The sequence below is a fragment of the Oryzias latipes genome, chromosome 7 (assembly GCF_053564925.1).
Source record: "Oryzias latipes strain Hd-rR chromosome 7, Olatipes_Hd-rR_3.1".
NCBI classification, from domain to species: domain Eukaryota; kingdom Metazoa; phylum Chordata; class Actinopteri; order Beloniformes; family Adrianichthyidae; genus Oryzias; species Oryzias latipes.
In genome coordinates this window covers 22,895,218-22,913,977 of record NC_136243.1, presented here as the reverse complement: position 1 = coordinate 22,913,977, position 18,760 = coordinate 22,895,218, and the positions used below count along the sequence as shown (strand labels likewise).

The window sequence follows — 18,760 nt, the reverse complement described above, 5'->3', positions numbered from 1 at the left end:
GTTTGATAATTAGTTTAATGCAAACATCAAAGGATTCTATATATTGTGCACCTCTGTATTATTTTGCAGTCACTTGCAAGTGACAAGAGGAATGTGTTGTCTACATAAAGTTAAACTCCATAGTTTCCCGTTAAAGTTCAAGACTTAAGGCCCGTACACACCGGGACGAATATTCGCCAGGCGTTATTCGCCAGCGTTTTTCGCCACGTCTTTTGTGTTCACACCCAGGCGATTTTCGCTGACGATGAGTGGAGTGAACATGCAATTTCCTTCCCTGACATTAGATGGCGCTTAATGTAAAACAGAAATACTCCTGTACACAAGGTGGCGCTGCGCAGCTTTACGCTTCTTAAAGTCGCTTTTCACTCAGAAGAAGAGAGTAAGTATTTACGCGCTTGTCAGAATCATACAAAGAAAACATGAATATTTCAAGCACCAGTAGCTCCAACTGGTGTTTGGTTCGGGGATATTTTAGAATGTCCGTCATTATTGCTTCGCGGCTGTGTAGACGCTACTTGGCGTCTATCTTCTTCGCTGGTATGTGTGCTCAGCAAGGCAGTTTTGTGTTTGAGCGCCCCCAAGTTGTGTTTTACTGTAACTTCAGAAGCTCCAGACACGTGAGCAAAAGCGCCATTCTCATTCGTCGAGTAGATTTCGACGCGACGCGTCGAAAAAAAAAAACGAACCCGAGGCGTTTTTTTTTTTGACGCTTTAACGCCTGGCGTTTTTTCGCGTCGGTGTGCACACTCTCGTTGGTGCCCTTTGTTTAGTCACGAGGCGTTAAACGTCGGCGAAAATCGCCGGCGAAATTCGTCCCGGTGTGAACAGGCCTTTAAAATGTCATTAGATGCAGCACGTGTGTGACTGATACACCTACACCATGATAGCATCTGGAATATTGTTTCATGGTAATGTAAGCCTACAGGAAATCTGCCAGTCAATTTATGAAAAAAAATGTATTGACGTATTAATAAACCTAAAGATAAAGATTTATTTGAATTCTATATGATAGAAATTAAATTAAATGGGACTTTTAAAACAGTTTTTCAGCATAGTCTTCCTAAAAGTTCACCTTTTAAACCCAATTGGGGCCACACCCTAATATTCTTTAAGTACACACACCCACTCTGAGGGGAACAAACTCCTAATGCTCGCCTCTCTTGCTATTTCCTGGTGAAATGATGTGTGTGCACACATGTTCATTTGAGAACAGGGAGGACTCTGGTTCCAGATGAAGGTGAAACCCATCAGAACAGCAGAGGCCCCTGCTGGAAAAACAGGGCAAACTGATAGCTGACAGGAGATCATGACTCTCAGAGAGGACATGGGGTCTGTGTGCTGCCTGGTCATGGAGTAGTCATGCTATAAAGTCTGCGTTTGAGTGTGAGTCATGGCCCAAATCAAGTGAGTCACAATGACTAAAGAACCTATTTTACTTTTGTTTTTGGACCAACCCATTCTCAGTCGCAGCGTTTTCCCCTCCACATGTTTTTGTTTAACGGAACCGAGTGATAAAGAGAAAATACATTACTGACACCACCGATTGCTCACAGCTGGGATTCACGCTGCATTCAAGGCGAATCTTTTCAATTGCAGATGCAAGGGTGAAATATGGTGGAAAAGTGACCTCCACATGACTCTGTGGTAGTGTCTGTATGCATAATTTATTAAATGTGTTAAATTATGAGATAAGGAAAGCAAAACTCAGCAAAGAGGTATTTCAAGTTCACAGTGTGGAGGGAGCAGAGCAGAGTAATACCAGCACTAGACTGCCCTCCAGTGGTTACGAACAGCAGTGATGTGACAAAGGCTGGACACAAACTCATTTAGGAAGAGAGTAAAATTACCAATTAAACAGATTCTGAGGTATCTGTATCAGGTTTAAAATAAACTAACTACATAGCTTTGAAACAAATTAATGATAAATTAGATTTTAAATGTTAAAATGTTGATAATGGTGTTTTAAATTGACCCCATCTACATATTTTTGTGGTGTTGTACTGAATGTAAGAAATGTGCTCACATTCAGGTTTACATTATTTACTTATGGTTACTGGTTGGCTACATAGTATGTACAGTTAAAACCATAAGTTTACATTCACCACATAAAAACACATATATTCTTTTTTTTCTCACTATCAGACATGAAATACTTAACCTGGTTTAGGTTAATTTAATTAAACAAAATTATTTCTATTTGCTAAATGTTAGAAAAATGAGATCCTGCTATTTTTTCATTATATTTTTTTTAGAAAAAAAGCATGTGTGCCTTTATGTGGTGTATGTAAACTTCTGATTTCAACTGTACATACTATGTAGCCAATCAGTTCAGGCTTGCAGCACCGTTATTATTATTTTGTGCTCACAATCACATTTTCTGGGAAACAACTAAGTACTGACTGTTTTGAAGAACAAAGTAATTTTGTGTAGATGCAGATAAGAAGTTTTACTTTATTCAATGACTCATAAAAGAGTTCATTAACTTAATTTAACCCTTTTTTTCATTGTTCAAAAAACAAGTCTGGATTTGTGTTTAATCTGCAGAAAGCATCAGAAAAACCTGATCAGAGCCATATGGATTTCAACCAAAAAGCAAAGTAAGGCTACAGAAACTTAGCTGTGGTTAATTTTCTGGTCACTTGCGGTGCATTTTTGTGGTTACCAGTGAGATGCCCAGTAATGATCAGAGCAGTACTTGTTTTAGTTTGTTTGGAAGCTCTTTGCAGATCCATGGCACATTGTTGAGATTCAAGATTGTTGTTTATTGTGGTGAATGATGGTCAAATCCTGCCAGGTTCAAACTTGTGGGGCTTCCACATCAAAAGCATTTTGTGGAGCTTCCACATCAAAAACCAAAACCCCCAAAGGAATGTATCGTTCGTTATTTTCAACTAACTGAAAGTTTTTGTTTTCTTTGATGCAGTGTAAATGTTCCTGTCATTTGGACTCACACAGTCACAAAGTCAGGAACATGAACAACCGTCACCCTGCTATTCAATCTCATGACTGATCCCTGTGACTCAGCTCATGCTCACTCAGACAGTCTCCTCAGGTCATCATGACATTGCCATCAATTAGTCACACAAAAGCACGACTGGCATGTTTTCTTCTTTGGTGTTTCACAGAGCAGACAAAAGGTGAAGATTAAACCATGTTTTTGGAAAAGTTTGCTGCCATAGAAACATCATTTCAAAAAAGAAGTCTCCTTGGTTGCAACTGTGCAAAAAGGTGACGATCATTTCTAAAGTTGATTGTGTTTTGCTCTCTTGCCTCAAACTTAAACACTAAGAGAAATCCAGTGCTGAAAAGCAAACCCACTCTGCCGTTTGGTCTTGAATACGGACTAGTTTCCCTGCTTTCAAACACATCTGCATTCTGAGCATGCTAGGAAGTTTCGGTGGAGCCAGCGTTCCACATTCAGGGCTCCTGGCAAAGCTAAGGGAGATGCAAGTGAACAATGGAATGATTTATTTAAGGAGGGCTTTAAAGTGACAACAGCTGTCTGCCAGAGGGCATCTTCCTGACTAACGCTAAATCAGCTGCTACTGTTGACAGGGTCAGGCAGATGCATTACAGCCTGGCTGCTTAGAGTTTTGGTGTGCTGGTTTGCTGACAGCTACAGGCCTGACTGTAAGGGGTTTGAACTCTTGACAGGTGACAACCCTCACCAACAACCACTGCAATAATTACTATCAGTTCTGTCTCTGATTGACATTAAAACAGATAGCTTCAATCTCGTGATGCCTGGATTTATTTCTAGCCATGAAAAAAATTAATCTACTTATGTTTTTGCTATCAAGTAGATGCTAAGTTAAGGTCATTTTAGAGCAGAAGTGGTTTGAAGCATAGTTGCATTTCTCAGTGGGCATTAAGGGGTTAAACTCTGGACCTTTAAGGTTGAAGCACATCTGTGGATAAAAAAAACTCACCCATTTTCCAGATCATCAATATCATCGTCATCTTCATCGTCCTCCTTTGGGGTCTTTCCTCCAAAATGGCTGTCGTTGAGGTAATCTCCCTTTAGCAGTGATGGATCAGAGTCCTCCAGAGCTTCGATTAAGTGGATCCGCGAGGAGTGGCTGATCCGGAGGGGGACGTCTGACGGTGTGTTACCTGTGGAGGGAGCGTCACCTGCCTGCAGACGGGGACTGGCTTGACCGTGGCGCCATGACAGTGGAGAGGAGCGGTTTGAAAGGCTGGATACGGAGAAGGCAGCAGCTTCATCGCTGTCGTAGCACATGCTCCCCTCCACACAGCTGCAGAAGAGCAAGCAGGGTTTGTTGGTTGATGATGAGATTTAATATTCACAGCAAGTCACGCCTTTTAAAAAAGGTGGAAGTAAATATTTGCACTTTACGTTTCCCACATCACAAAAAAGCTCAGAATTTTCTCCATCCTCTTCTTCTCTGAAACCTTCACATAGAAAAACTATCAAGCGATTTTTAAACATCTCGAGGATTATTTGGGATTAAAAATACATTCATCTACCATGCCGATGTGGATTTCTGCACAGAATGAGACAAGGCCTGCATGTTGCTAAGCACAGAGCTTCAGACGGCATAAAACTATCATTTTTTAACATTTGCATGCGTCCACAAAACATCATAGTCTCTCACTTCATAGACATCCGATGCGTCAGAACAAAGCAGTACTTTGTGCCTGGACTAAAAACGAAGGGAATTAGCATTTAAAGCTATGAGCTGTCAAACTGTGTGACAAGAGATACGTCTGCCTGCAGCGTTCAAACGCGCATCTGCCAGAAACAGTAGTCACATAAATCACCACCACAAAGGGTTGTGAATTAACTGAATTGAAATGACTGAAATGACTGTAAAATGAACAGTGTTTTCTAACAAAAAAAAATCACTTTAAGTCGCACTCTAATCATCTTTTGATTGATTTTTAAAGCATTTCCAGTGGTCTTTTAATTATGATTATGGCCATTATTGCTCAAATGTTGTTGTGTTGTTTTCTAGGACATAGTTTCTGCAGAGCAGCAGTAGTTCCGTAGAAATAATTCGCCTCTAAATTGGGATGCGACCATCGGTGTGGAGTAAGCCCACCCCTGCTTCCTGACAACCTTGTGAGTACAACAAAAATATCGATCAATTTATAAGCTGTCTATCAGTTTTGAGCGCATGAGGACAATGAAGATGCAGATGGATCTATTAATTTACAGGTAGATATATCGGAATAGAGAGGAGCAACTACAAGCTTTCTGAAACAGCATTTGTTTATTTGCTCTTGATTCACAACAATTTGAACAAAGAAATACTTAGAAATGCAGTTTTTAGCTTGATATTCTTTTTTATGTGTCCCCCACTATGAGAAACTGCTACCAGAACATTTTAAAAACACCAAAATTACCATTTTCATTGGAGTTGGGTTTTGCTTTATTCATACAAGTTTGCTTTGAGGTTTCTTTTTTTCTTCACACAGGATATGTGACATCCTGTTTGCACACAAACCTTCAACAGGCCGGCCAAAAGCTCTGAAGGCTAAATCTATCTTAAGTCACTCAAGGTTATTAGAGTTTGATAAAACTATTAATGCAAAGGAAATGGATTCCAGCGGGGAACCATCTGCTGATCTGCACTTCGCTTGGATTTTTCCCTCTGGGGGAGAGACATTGAATAAAGAGAAGGGGAAGGACATTGACGAACAAACAGCAGAGAACCTCTGAAGGACAAAACCTGAGGACATCAAACGCAGACAAAACCAGGAAGCAGAGGAAGGAAGGAGAAGGACACAAACACACAGGTGCTTATGTGCAGTTACTAGGAGCATCATTACTTTTCTTGCTGTGCTTGAATGCAAGAGCTGTGAGTGCTGATCAGAGCTTTGAGATCCGCTTTCAGATAATCCTCCTCCATTCTGTATCTAATGCAAAGAAGCTAAAGAAGCAGGTGGACACCAACAGATTAACAGATACTGATACTGATCTGAGCTCTCAGTATCATAGGCGGTTAACCATCACAGCTAACACACTTTTGCATTGTCAACATAAAAACATGCTGACCCACCAACTTTCATCGGATCATGTTTTTTGCTCTGTTTTTGTGCTTTTAGACATACATTACTGTTACAAGTGAGTGTTTGTGTGTGTGGTTGACCTGTGGTTTAGCTGGACTCCTCTGAGGCTGGTCATGGTTTCCTCAAGGTTCTGTCGAAGATCCAGAACATTTTGCACAGTCCTTTTCCTCTGGGACTCTGGATCTGTAGGGATGCAAAATCACACATCAAACTATTTAATTTCAACTATGTTGAAAGACAATTACAAAATATTGCTTGGTCGTCATCAGGTAGGTCTCTACTGTAGGCCATAACAAAAGCCGATGTCACATTTAATTATTCAACCCACTAATAAAATCAGCAAGGTAACATTATAACAGGGAAAGAAGATCATAAACATGACATAACAGTCATTCAAAAATGGGCATGAATTGTTTTTCAGATGACATCAGACATCTAAAAAAAAAATCCATCTTTTGCTTCCACTTTCACTCTGATCAGAGCCCGTCAGCCACACTGCCCCTTCCTTGCACTGTGCCCCTTGCCCCTTAATTGTTTAGTGGCAAAATAAACCGAAAGCTGCTTTTCTTTAAAACCACCCAAAAAAAGAAGGGAGGGGGGCACATTGGCATCTGTGCCACCTTTTTTTTTTTTAAAGAAGTTGCAATCTGTCTAGGTTGACCCATGAAGATTCAAGCACAGCTGTCTAACTGCACTGATAACAATACTCACAGTTTCCGCTTGCAACTATGACATTGATTCTTAGCCCTTGATGCCTATTGATGCAAATATGCATCAAACCCCTTCTGCTCCAAGATAACCCTAATTTAGCAACTAATTAACTGCAAAAATATGAGGGATTTTTTTTCATCCCTGGAATTAAACAGGAATAAAGGGTTAGTAAAGTGTATTTTCACAGAATAGTCTAAAGTGTGCAGTTTGGTTGCACATTTCCTTACAGATTAATTATTTCCACATCCTGGTGATAAAAGCTCAACAGGACCTCACTGATTTTGCGCACAAACACTGGTTAACCGCTAAGCCTTTTCTGCAGAAGGCCAGATGGCTAATGGGAAGAAGAAGAGGTCATCCTCATGAGTGAGAAGGGCATTCTATGAACTGCCAAATTGTCACTCTCAACAACAGTTGCATTCATAAATGCACAGTCAATCTCCTTTTGATAAAGCACACATACATAGGCTAATCCCAAACTCTAAAACTAAACAGAAGTTCCAAGAATACATCTAATTAGGCAAGTTTTGGGAGAAACGAGATGACAAAACCCTTCTGGAGCAAATCCTGTAGGCCATCACGTACAGTACATACAGCACATCCACACAAAGCAAACGTCTGACAGTAAAAAGAAATGTACAAGAATAGCTCTTCTATGCTCAGTGGGGGGCATTTATCTGAGAGGTGCTGATACACTTTGTTTAATATCAAGCTCCACTTTATTGTAATATTTATTCTTGGTGATGCAGATGTAAGAAAAATGGCAGAAACAAAGGCCTTACAGGCAAATGAAAAACATCTCAAACATACTCAAGGGGTTTGATTAACACTTGCAATGGTTTTAATTACCCCAAATGGGAGCTGTGTTTAACAATGGCGTCAAATTGATTTGCTACGGTCTGTGTTATTGTGTGTAAGTGTGTGTAGGTGTGAGTGCACGTCTGGTAAAGACTTCCTGTCCCGTCTCTGCCTTGGCCCTGTTGGTCCCAGCTGGCTTTTTTTTTGGGGGGGGGAGGAGGCTGCGCCTGCGGTGAGGGCATTAGGGATGCAAATATCCCTGTCAGGTCCCAGCTTCCCCGGGGTGCTGAAGAATTACGCTGATTTAACTGGAACTGACTATGTCTGCATGGATGTAAGTGTTTTTTCTTGTGCACTCTTACAGTACCTCCACCTGACCCTTTCTGGTGCACACATGAGAACACTCTAGCTCTAAAAGGTACATGAAGCTGAGGAAGGTGCCTTTCTTAATGGCCCACTCAGGCCCGGTCAGTATGCTGGAGTGAGGGAGTTGTAAGTGCTCGCAGGTACTCCTTCTAGGGTGTATCTGCCTCCTGATCGCACTGTACTCAGAGAAAAACACACACACAAAAATCAGTCACTGTGTGACTGAAGGAATTTTAAAAAGCTGAAAATGTGAGGGAGGAAATGTAATAAGATTTGCTTTGAGATTTTAAATATGACCTGATGCGAAAATCTAGATAGCCACTTCACTTAAAGTAACCGTCTAATGGACATAAAAAGCATTGCCTGTCAATCTTCTTGTATGTGGTAAGGTCACAAGCCCATTAAAAGTACTTCCTGAGTTTTGAAAGGGCAGCAAAAATTCTCATAATGCCAAATAATTACATATTTTTAAAGTCCAGGCACACTAAACTCCTGAAGTTGGGAAAAAGCTTTATTAGTTGTTAGGTAACACCATAATATGACTGAAAACTAAAATTTACTGAATAATGAAATTCAGCAATTGAAAACCCACAGTGATCCTCTTTTAATTCAATTCAAATCAATTTAATTTTACTTATTTAGCCCCATACCACAACACAGTCTTCTCAACGTGCTTCACACCGGTTATTGTACAAAAACTTGTATCTATTGTAAAAGCATTCTCTCTGGTCTTTTAATTATGACTGTTTTTTAGCCCAAAAACTCCCATTTTCTAGGACAACGTTTCTGCAGAACGGCAGTATATCAGAAATTTATCTCAGAGTTGTGGGCAGCACTTTTGGCATGGAGCAACCCCGCCCCCACTTACCATCATCCATAACTGAGTGATCTGTATACATAATCTTCCACTATCTTACAGCCCCTCACGTCCCCAATCTAACATTAGCAGTGCAAAAAAAATTTCAATGTTCATGATGATGACCCAAAGTGACTGTCTAGGAATTGCAACTTTAACAGATAATGTTGGTTTCACACAAAATGTAAATGAACCCACTTTCTGTCACAAGCACACCCTGGACCTTGTTTTAACTCATGGTATAGAGATTCTCCATAATAATAATAATAAAAATGATGACCAGCTGACCCTGGTGCAGTGTGGTGTGGCTTAGACCAGGCCTTAGACCAGTCACATACACACACGCGCGCACACACGCACACACTGAAGGAGGAGGGTTTGGGGAAGAGAAGGAGGGCGGTAAGAATGGGTGCCCTGTCTAGGCTACACCACTTTGGTGGGACACAGCCTGGGTATATAGATAGATAGATTATTATTATAAAAGCTGAATTTACATTTTGCATTTAGAAACTTGACCTGGTTGTTGAAATGTGTACGCTTCATTTTTTAAAAGGGTTTCTGGGATAATTCACTCATGCATCTTGACAGATAAAATAAAAAATCTTCCATTTTTGACTAGCTGATGAAAATAAGCGTGATAATAAATGGGAAATAATAACTGCCCAGTCAGTTTCCTCTGGGCTCATTTGACTTTCCTTCCCATTAGAGGCAAACTCCCGGAAGATCTCCTAATGGCTCTGTCCTTACGAGAGCAGCCACTCTATGTACACGTGCTTTTGGATATACTTGTGCAGAATCATTACAGTTTTCTTGCACAAGTGTGTCCTCACTCGGGACATGGTCACTTTTGTAGAAAATTAGTGCAGGTTTGAGTAATTGCTTCTTTTTCTGTTATTTCCTTCTATATCCCTCAAGAAATCGTCTTTTCCTGCCATGTCTGTACATTTGTTAGTGTCACCACAACTGTCTCTGGAGAAGCCTTGGTATTCCATAGTTAGCTGTGGCTGAACCTCACCGGTACTACATTTTACATCATGATATATACTGATTATTTTTTGCAGAATTTCAAATAAGAGGCAGACCATGGAGAAGAGATACTTGTCAAACATATCAGATTGTTTTTCTTATTAAATTTATAGAAAAAAAAACATGACGCTTAGAACAGATGGCAGCCTTTTTGTGTACCTAAGTTGTTAAAAAAAAAAGTTTTTTTTTGATAGGATCACTTGAGTGGGTTACTGCTTTCTCTCTTTTATTTTCGCCTGTAGTTTGTCTCCACTTAGCTAAGCAGAACAGCCTTTAACTGACCTCAGTCATCCTGCAGAAAAACAGGAAGAATAAGAGCATGCAACCATTCCTGCACATCTGGACAAAGAGGAGACAGCAGCACCCAAACATGAATGCACACAAACACACTTAAGTTCATCCACTTCACTGGGATGTCGAAACAGGATATTAGAGCCCTTGAAGATGTTATCTAGGATGTGATATGAATGGATAATGAGCACATCCGAGTGCACAGTTGCATCTGTGTAAACCAAATTTAAATCTGTTGCTTCATGATGGTATAACAGAATGATCTACTAATCAGTGTGCATTAGTTTATCAACACAATGAATTACTAAAAACATGTGAAAAAGTCAGGGCTTCAAAATATAACAAATACGTGATTTACTATGTCTCATCTTTTCTGTAAGTAACTTTCAAGAAAGGCTCATGGCTTCCTGGATATTGACCCAAACACAAACATGCACACATAACCCACAAGCAGTATCTCCTTAACTGCAGTTCTATCTGCTTAAAAGTCACAGTGCGATCCGCTTATAGGGGATAAGATAAAGAGGCTTTGAGTGACTTTGGAGAAGTTTACTTTCCCATAGAAGAGGGTCAAGACTTCATCAGTGTAAAGCTAAAGAAAAACCTAACTTTTTGCTTTTCTAATGAAACTTTTAAGCATGTGAGCTTAAAAGTTTGTGCCAAGCTTTTCTAGAGGAGATTTTAAAAAGAAAAAAACAGAAGTGCTGGAAGTGTAATGTGAAAATAATTTTTTTTTCTTTATCTAATTACTATTTTTTCTAAATAAGAACACTACAAAATGTATGTTATTTAAGCTTTAAGACGTAAAATTTATTACAGATAAATGCAACCAAATTTCAAAAGAGAAAAAAATTGGCAATGATGTGGTAAAATAGTAATATTACTAAACAATTTAGCCTGAATAAGAAATTTTGTAATGAAATAATTTCTAGAAAGAGGTGCTTTGTATCCCCAGCAAATGACTCACAGAAAATATTAACTTCCATATTACTTAGCATTTGTTTTACTTTTTTTTTTATCTTTAGTAGAAAAAAAGTTGTTCCTCCAAAGCTGAATTTGACTAATGCTAATGCTAAACCAACACTGAAGAAGGCACAATCACAAGCATACAAGTGATCATCATTATACACAGTATAAAAATAGCCCTGTAAAATTACGATCAAGTGGAAGAAAAACCATCATCAAGTTTGTTAGATGGTTGTGTGTATCTTTGTCTCAGATTGGCATAATAGAACGTGAAAAATGTGAACTGGGTAGCACCTTCATTTTACAATACACTTAAATCTTCAGCAGTTCCACTCAAACGTCTTAGTTTGCATTTAGTGTTAATGTTGTTAAATGTGAGGTATTGAGAAAGTTCAGGAAAACACTGATTCAGAGCATAATGTGGACAGTTAAACCGAACTGGTAACATTCTTTTTTACACACATAAATGTGGCTGTGATTAAATGACCCCCAAAATGAAGTATTTTGATGTAATCTCAAAATCATCAGAAGGCTTATGATCTGTTTGTACTTCACAGCTATTTGTTATCACTCAGGTGCAAAGCCATCAAAAGGGCATCGTCCCAATCCCTGCAAAAGGACACAAGGTGATGACATCATCCACGATTAGGATTTTGCGCCTATAGTACAATCGTGTCTGTTTCGCACTATTTAATCTGTACTTATTTTTAAACAGTTAGAATACGCCATGGAGCAAACGTAATCCAAAAAATTGTGTTTTTAAAACTGCATGATGAAAACCCAATTGAAGAAGTTAGGAAACACTGTATCACTGTACTTCCATGCGGGATCACAGAGACACAGAGAGAGCGGACAAATGTTGGAAGAAAAGACAGTCAGTGATTTGAAAAATCAGAGGGACGTTTGTGCCAGGGAGAAGATGAAACTGTCTAGAAGAAGTGGTGATCCAGGAGGCTATAAGTCGGCTTGTATGAACTGGACCTCTCGTGGTTTGGGTTTCTTTGTATTGGCTTTTGCTTCCTTTTTTGTTTCTGTCATGTTTGAGTTCTGTTTCCTGTTTTAATTTAAGTTTTACTTCCCTAGTTCCAATCGCTCCTGATCCTTGTCACCTGTGTCTTGTCAGCCCCGTCTGTATATAAGTCTTATCTCTGCCTTCCTCTTGTGCTGGTCCATACAGTCTCTTCCATGATTGTCTTCTGCCATGTTTTCTTGTTTAGGCCACAGTAAGTTTAGTTTTGTTTCCCTGCTCTGCAGCGCTTTTTGTTAGGTTAATAAAACCCCTTGCCCTGGAACTGTGTGCCTCCCATCTCTGCATTTTGGGTTCTTCATGCTCACCAGCCCTCCCTACCTGACAGGACCGTGCGATTGCAGGAGGGACGCAATACGATTAATGTGGTAGCCAATCGCTATGGAGTATAAATCAGGCTTTACGCAATATTGTTATATGCATCACTTACACTAAGTTGACTTAAGTAGACTGCTCATGGGATATACATTAAAACAGGCCAAATGTACTAGATACTTATCTTTCTCCATAAAAACTTTTTACCTTTCTATTCATGATTTCCTGAGGAGGAAGTCACAAATTACAGATATGGCAGACAAAAAGTAAAATATTAGCTTGTTAGTGGTGGCATTGCAAAAAAATGCTGTTGAAATGCAAGAAAACCAAACAGTTAGCTTGCAAACTCAGGGATGCCTGTACGGAAGAAGATTAGGGCTATGGAGTAAGAAAGAAAGTAAAAAAGGACATAGAAAATTCTGACAATAAATCAGAACTCTGAGATTGAAGTCAGAATTTTCAATGCCTTTTTTTTTCTTCCTCCATAGCCCTAATCCTCTTCTGGAAAAAAACGGTAAGTTTTTATGTGCTCGATTTTTTTCAAGCAACACACTAAGCAGCATTTTGTAGAGTCAGAGCTAAGATTTATTGTCTGGGTAAATTGTGAAAAAGTTTATTAAAATTCAATTCCTGGCTTTTTATTTAGTGATAAACTATGGATATGTTGTGTGAGAGCTGATGAGGCAAAAACAGACTTAGTGCTAATATGATTTAGAAGGAGTACAGCAGGAAGCAGACTACACTAATGTAATGGCTCCTGCATTAAGTCTTTAGAGGATGACCACAAAGCGCCGTGAACTACAACACAAACAAATAATGGTGGAAAAAACGCAGCTTGTTCATGCATGCATCCATACATTGGGCCTTGTTGTCTCTAACATTTCTGTTCAGAAACAAAAGCTGTTCTCTTGTCCTCTGTCATCCCAGAGATATCCTCTGTTCTGTGTAACTGGTGACAGAACGCTGCTTCCTGTCAACTCACATCAGAGTTAGATGGGAGAAGAAAAGAGATGGAAAAGAGGAGAGAAAGATCTAGAGGGTCGAGTTCTTCCTCGCTATCCTTTGGGGGGCTTGTGTTTATTTGCTGTGTCACTTGCTCCTTCATAGTAGGACGACTGCCCTGAATCCTTCATTTACCAAAGCCTGTGGCGGAAGCAGCCACTCTGACTACACCCCACATTACATTAGAGACTGAAAACTGTGCTAACAATAAAGAAGGATGAAAGACACCCCAGAGTTTGGATTTAGAGTGTCTAGGTGACTGAATGTGGCACACATTTAATGCGCTTGTGTAAGCATGTCATGGATCGAGGAAGCTGCAACTCTTTGACGTTACTTCCTGCATGGCTGCTGAGTTCCTTTGAACAGTCCTGCATGTTTATGTATTTGCCCGTGTCTTCTTTTCCAGGCTTTGTTAGTTAAGGTTTGCAATTGGACAGACAGCTGGTGCAGATACAAAAGGAGCTATGAACAACCCTACACACACACAACATCCAACTAAAGATAATCCATGCTGCTGTAATGAGCATTCATGTGTCACCGAGACACTTTAGTTCTCTTACTGACTTACAGTACATGTGACTATCAGCTAAGCCAAAACCAAGACCACCCAACATTTCAAATCTTCTGGTCTGCATCCCCAAATCTTTAACCAAGCAGATGTCCTGATTGCTTTAATCTATAATTCACGGCATCCCCTTTGGCTGGTCTTTTCCACGGTGATAGATCTGTGATTAGTGGAGGGGGGGGCATCTTCTCATTATCTTCATGTGAAGCGTAATCCGGATACTTACTTGGTTTCGTAGCAAGGATTCAGTCTAAACTGTCCCTGTCTCCTGCTGGGAGAGGCCACTGCTTGAGGGGGGTCACCCCATCAAACAAACACCTCATTATAGGAGCTGCAGTGGACCAGGAGGGGTCATGGAGGAAGAACATCTGAAGTTCAGTACCTAAGCGTGTGCCTGCAGCATTTGCTGTGGGGGACGTACAATAGCATTGGCAAATACCACGAGCAATCCCATCCATCTCGCTGCAAACCACTTATTGCAAAATTCATTTATTTTAAAGGAGGTAATCTAATAAACCAAAAGCCTCACATCACCTAGTTGTTAAACATGTTCATCCAATTACAAAGGCACATATACTACAGACTTTAATCCTAACCTTTAAATATTGTGGATTGTTGTTGTTTTACATCATTCATTGTGTGTGGGAAAGGGATTATCTTTTGAAAGCGCACAGATGATGGGTTTTACATTCTCAGTGGCATTCTCTGTTATTTGTGTCTATCGCTGTAGGCTAATCTTGAAAGGACAGTGCCACAGTGCCCGTTCCCAGATGTCACCCAATATGACACATACGCTACGCCGTCACACGTTTACTCCTTCCAGCTAAAAAACAAACTGACAGGCAGCTTCCATGGCAACCGGATTTTTAAAACTGCATTTATTGCAGGTTTAATCACACTTTTAAGAAGCAGAGAATGGAAATATGTATGGCAGCAGATGTGTGGATGACTGGAAATAACCCACTGAGGATCCATAATCTATCTTCCTGTGACAGAGCGCACGCACCACAACCCAATTAGCCGAATGTCTCATCGGAAATGGAGAAGTGGGTCCGATAAAGGATGACTCCACAATTGCAAGGTACAGGCTAAATTACAATTAACCTCTCCTAAAACACACACATGCACATTTGCATAAGTCTGTGCACACAAGCAACTGTCCTCCACATATGCTGTGGTTTGTGTGACACACCTCTGGCAGGCTGCGGTGGACTATAACAAACCACAGCTCCCTTTGGTCACTTAGAATGCCAGGCAGGCAGTTAGAAGAAAGGCTTTTCCCTTTGCTTGTGGTCAGAATGACAAAACTGCATTAGCTGTCCTTTTCCAGCAGAATTTGTGCAGAGACACATTTGAAACACTTGTATTATTACTGCTTAAAATCAAATTAATATCTAAAATATACTATTTTAATACTTCCAGTCTCTTGGTGACTTTTTCTCATCATTTTATTTTTACTTTATCAATCATTTCTTTTTTAAATGTCAGTTTTCCCTGAAACTTTTAGAATAATACATAAATTACTATTGACCCCTCTTGTCTTAATCCAGTGAAGCATTTGAAGCTTATTCATTTAAATATATAATAGACACCAATTATGATGAAAATCCAAATATATCATGAGCAACAAGCACACCAATCTGATTATTCTCTCTAAATGAATAAAACAAGGCTCATTGGGACCTGCTGTCAAGACACACATGCATCTCAATAAATTAAAATATTAATAAAAGTTAATTTGTTTCAACAATTAGGTTCAGAAGTGAAACCAAAGATATTGACTATGAGGTAGACAAATTACATTTATTTAAATCCTGAAGTCTCACAGTCTTTCTCTAATAATTTACTTTAATAACTTTAGGTTGGTCTCTTTTTCTTTGTTTTGTTCCTCTTTTGTTCAGCCTACCTGCCTTCCTGACGCAGCAAGATAACAACATGGAGCAATAACAAACATACACCATTTACACACTAAACAGCAGGTACAACATAAACACAGAGATAATTATTGCGTAGTTGTCAGTGCTCCAAATTGGGGTAGCCTAAGAGAGAGGAAATCCAGAAAGCAGAGGAAGATCAATACATCTGAAAACGATTTCCTCCATCAAACTAAACTTAATGACCAGCTGCACCATGCACTCTGTGTCCTACACAGTATCTGCTCCTACTCAAAGAGATTGCTCACTAACATCGAGTCTCATAGTGTGTAATGGATGACTGTGACTGTGTGTAATGGCTGTGAATTAAAACCCTAATTTGGTCTATTGGTCATAAAGCTAGTCATCACTTCAGAAGCAGTGTGACGTTATTGTTTTGAAGCTGCTAAACTTTCAATGCATCATAGAATCTTTTCCTGCACGACAGGGCAGTACCTCTCAGATTCTCCGGTCTCCTCAAACACGTTGCCCCCGGTAACAGGGGGAGGCCACGGGGGTGTGGTGTGGAGGATAGTGACCATCTGTCAGTAGCCCGGAGATCAATGGCAATGGCGGGGAAGGCGGAGGGAAAGGGTGAGGAAGGAGTGGCGTGAGGCTAAATATGTGGCACACTGTGATCGGAGGCTGGGTCCATGTGCAGCCCCTTTATTTACCGAATGAAAACACACTCCCCACCAGGCGCACTCACACGACCTTTATTAACGAGTGGCTGACTTTCGCATGGGCCAGCGGACATGCAGAAAATGGAGGTTTGACTCAGCTCTGCATGTTTGTAGTTACTATCTGAAAATATGCTTTTAATGGAAGTAAGAAACATGATGGATTCTGCGATGTAAACAAAGCAGAAGAAGAGGGACTTATTATTTATTTAGGTGACATGAATGTAACTCACTGGGACACAAAACTACAGTGCTGGCTAATGAACAAAAACACAACAATGTCAGCTTTCTAGAAATGCTGACTTTAGCCTGTACTCCAGATCGCTCCTACAGTACAATCAACACACGGTGTGCGTACTGTGTGTAAAGAAGGGTGTGAATAGAATGTAAAAAAAGAACACAAGCACTGATGTTAAGGTCTGCTGCACAGAGACTGACTTCATTTAAAATTCAATGTTGATGTTGGAGCCTGAGCAGAAACGGGAGGGTTTGGGTGTGGAGAAGAGGGTAAAATTATAATACAAACTCACCCAGCATTTGGCTGAAGAGCAGCTGTTCTAAGTCTCCCAGAACTGTCACAACCAATTCTGGATCCACCTTTAGAAAGCCTTTTTCATCTTCTGCCTCTGTTCCTTTCTTCTCTTTCTTTTCCTCTGATAACAGAGATCCAGGTCTCCCCTTGTCTCTGTTTTTTGTGCCAATAGTTTCCGTACTCCCTGGTCCATTAGTGTTTGCTTTGGAGGGGAGGTCAGAAGCATCTGTGTCTGAGCTCTGTCCACCTTCACCAGCCTTACTGATGGGTTTGACCTCAGCGTAGGGCCCTCGTGGTTTGCCAGGTGCTGGGATTCGACTCGGCTTGCCCACACTTGTAGGCATCACGGGGGTACAGTAGGACTTTGGCTTTCCGTGAAACAAAGATTGTTCAGACTTCGAGAGTGTCCGAGACAGTGGCTGTCTCCCACCACCCGCTTGACCTGTTCTGCTCTGGCCTGCTTTGTTGATCCCGGTACCAGGCCGGCTGGTATCATCATTCCACCGAGGAGATTGGTACAAGTGCAGCTTCTTCTCGGCATCAGTGAGCACACACAAGTTGCCGAGTGAGCGCTGTTTGCGGAGCCCAGACACATTGGGGTTTGGAACGGGGATGGACCCAGAGGAGGGTCGGTACACTTTGAGCTCTGGCCCAGAAGAACGCGAAGGCCCCTGAGGCAAAGCGGAAGGCTTTGTTTGTGGCTTCCTGAAAGCCATGGCCGGAGCTGAAGAATCCTGGCAGGATCCAACTGCAGACCTGAGGTTCAACTCTCTGGGTTTAGCCGTCATGCTAACGTTAGCTACATTAGCCTCCAGCATCCCTCCTGCAGAGACCAAAGCAACAGCATCAGTGGCAGAGTCAGACACCAACAAGTAAGCTGAAAAAACAGAGAAAAAAAGAGGACAATGGAAGGCGTGAAGACACAAAGGCTGGCTGGTTGCGGCTCATCCCATCCTTCTGGGTCATGACTGAGACTGACTCCCCGCAGAGTGAGACTGAGGGTTCACGCCTCTGCTATAGATGAACTGATGAAGTGACAGCCCTACTCACTGCTGATAATCCATGGATGTGGAGTTCTGTGTCCAGCACCTAAATCCACGCTCTCACACCGAGTCCTCCGCTCCCAGAGCTTTTGTGGATGAACAACTGACCGCTCTCTTCCCTGGCGTCCCTCTCTGCTTCTCTCCCACTCTGCACTGCCTCCTGATCGCTTGGCGAGCAGGAGCCGACTGACAAGAGAAACAGTCGCAGCAGCAGCAGCAACACCCCCCCCCCCCCCGCCCGCCCCTCGTTCTCTCCTCCCTCTGTCTCTCTGACAAGCAATGCCTCACTCACTCTTCCCCCAGTCACCCTCCCTTTTAATTCTTCTTCCTATTTCCTTCCTTCCTTCCCTCCTTCGTTCTTGTTGTCCCTCACTCTGCCTTTCCTCCCACTGGCTGATTCACCGCCTCATCATCTACTGTGCTGCAGATGCTGTGTTGTGCTGCATGCGCAAACATAAGTGTTTGATGATACAACACCCGGATCTCATGAAAATTCTTTCCTTGCTTTTCTTTAAGAAGAACATTTGGAAATCAGGTTTAAAATCTGATTCCAGCGCAGTTACTGTGAACATAAATCCAATTCATTTTCTTCTGTTAGTAAAAACAAATAAAGCGAGAAAACTTTAAATGAGTGAC

The 18,760-nt window shown here is 41.0% G+C and overlaps 1 protein-coding gene and 1 long non-coding RNA gene across 20 annotated transcripts in view; one reads left to right on the top strand and one right to left on the bottom strand.

Annotated features, from left to right (window-relative positions):
- The window catches only part of nav1a (neuron navigator 1a), a 78,581-nt gene that overhangs the window by 42,652 nt on the left and 17,169 nt on the right, over nt 1-18,760 (bottom strand). For 14 of the 19 annotated variants that reach the window (XM_078949863.1, XM_023956602.2, XM_078949865.1 and 11 more), the window contains exons 5-7: nt 17,080-17,904; nt 6,114-6,216; nt 3,930-4,256 (exon numbers count right to left, since the gene is read on the bottom strand). In XM_078949863.1, coding sequence (XP_078805989.1) covers nt 3,930-4,256; nt 6,114-6,216; nt 17,080-17,904 — 1,255 coding nt within the window. Of the gene's footprint in view, nt 1-3,929; nt 4,257-6,113; nt 6,217-17,079; nt 17,905-18,131; nt 18,352-18,760 lie in introns of those variants that run through there. The other 5 variants (XM_078949875.1, XM_078949876.1, XM_078949877.1 and 2 more) reach the window with 1 other exon arrangement.
- On the top strand, nt 4,139-5,579 carry LOC144993923 (uncharacterized). Its single transcript, XR_013657220.1, has 3 exons — nt 4,139-4,275; nt 4,977-5,083; nt 5,440-5,579. It is a non-coding gene; the product is annotated as an uncharacterized LOC144993923 (long non-coding RNA).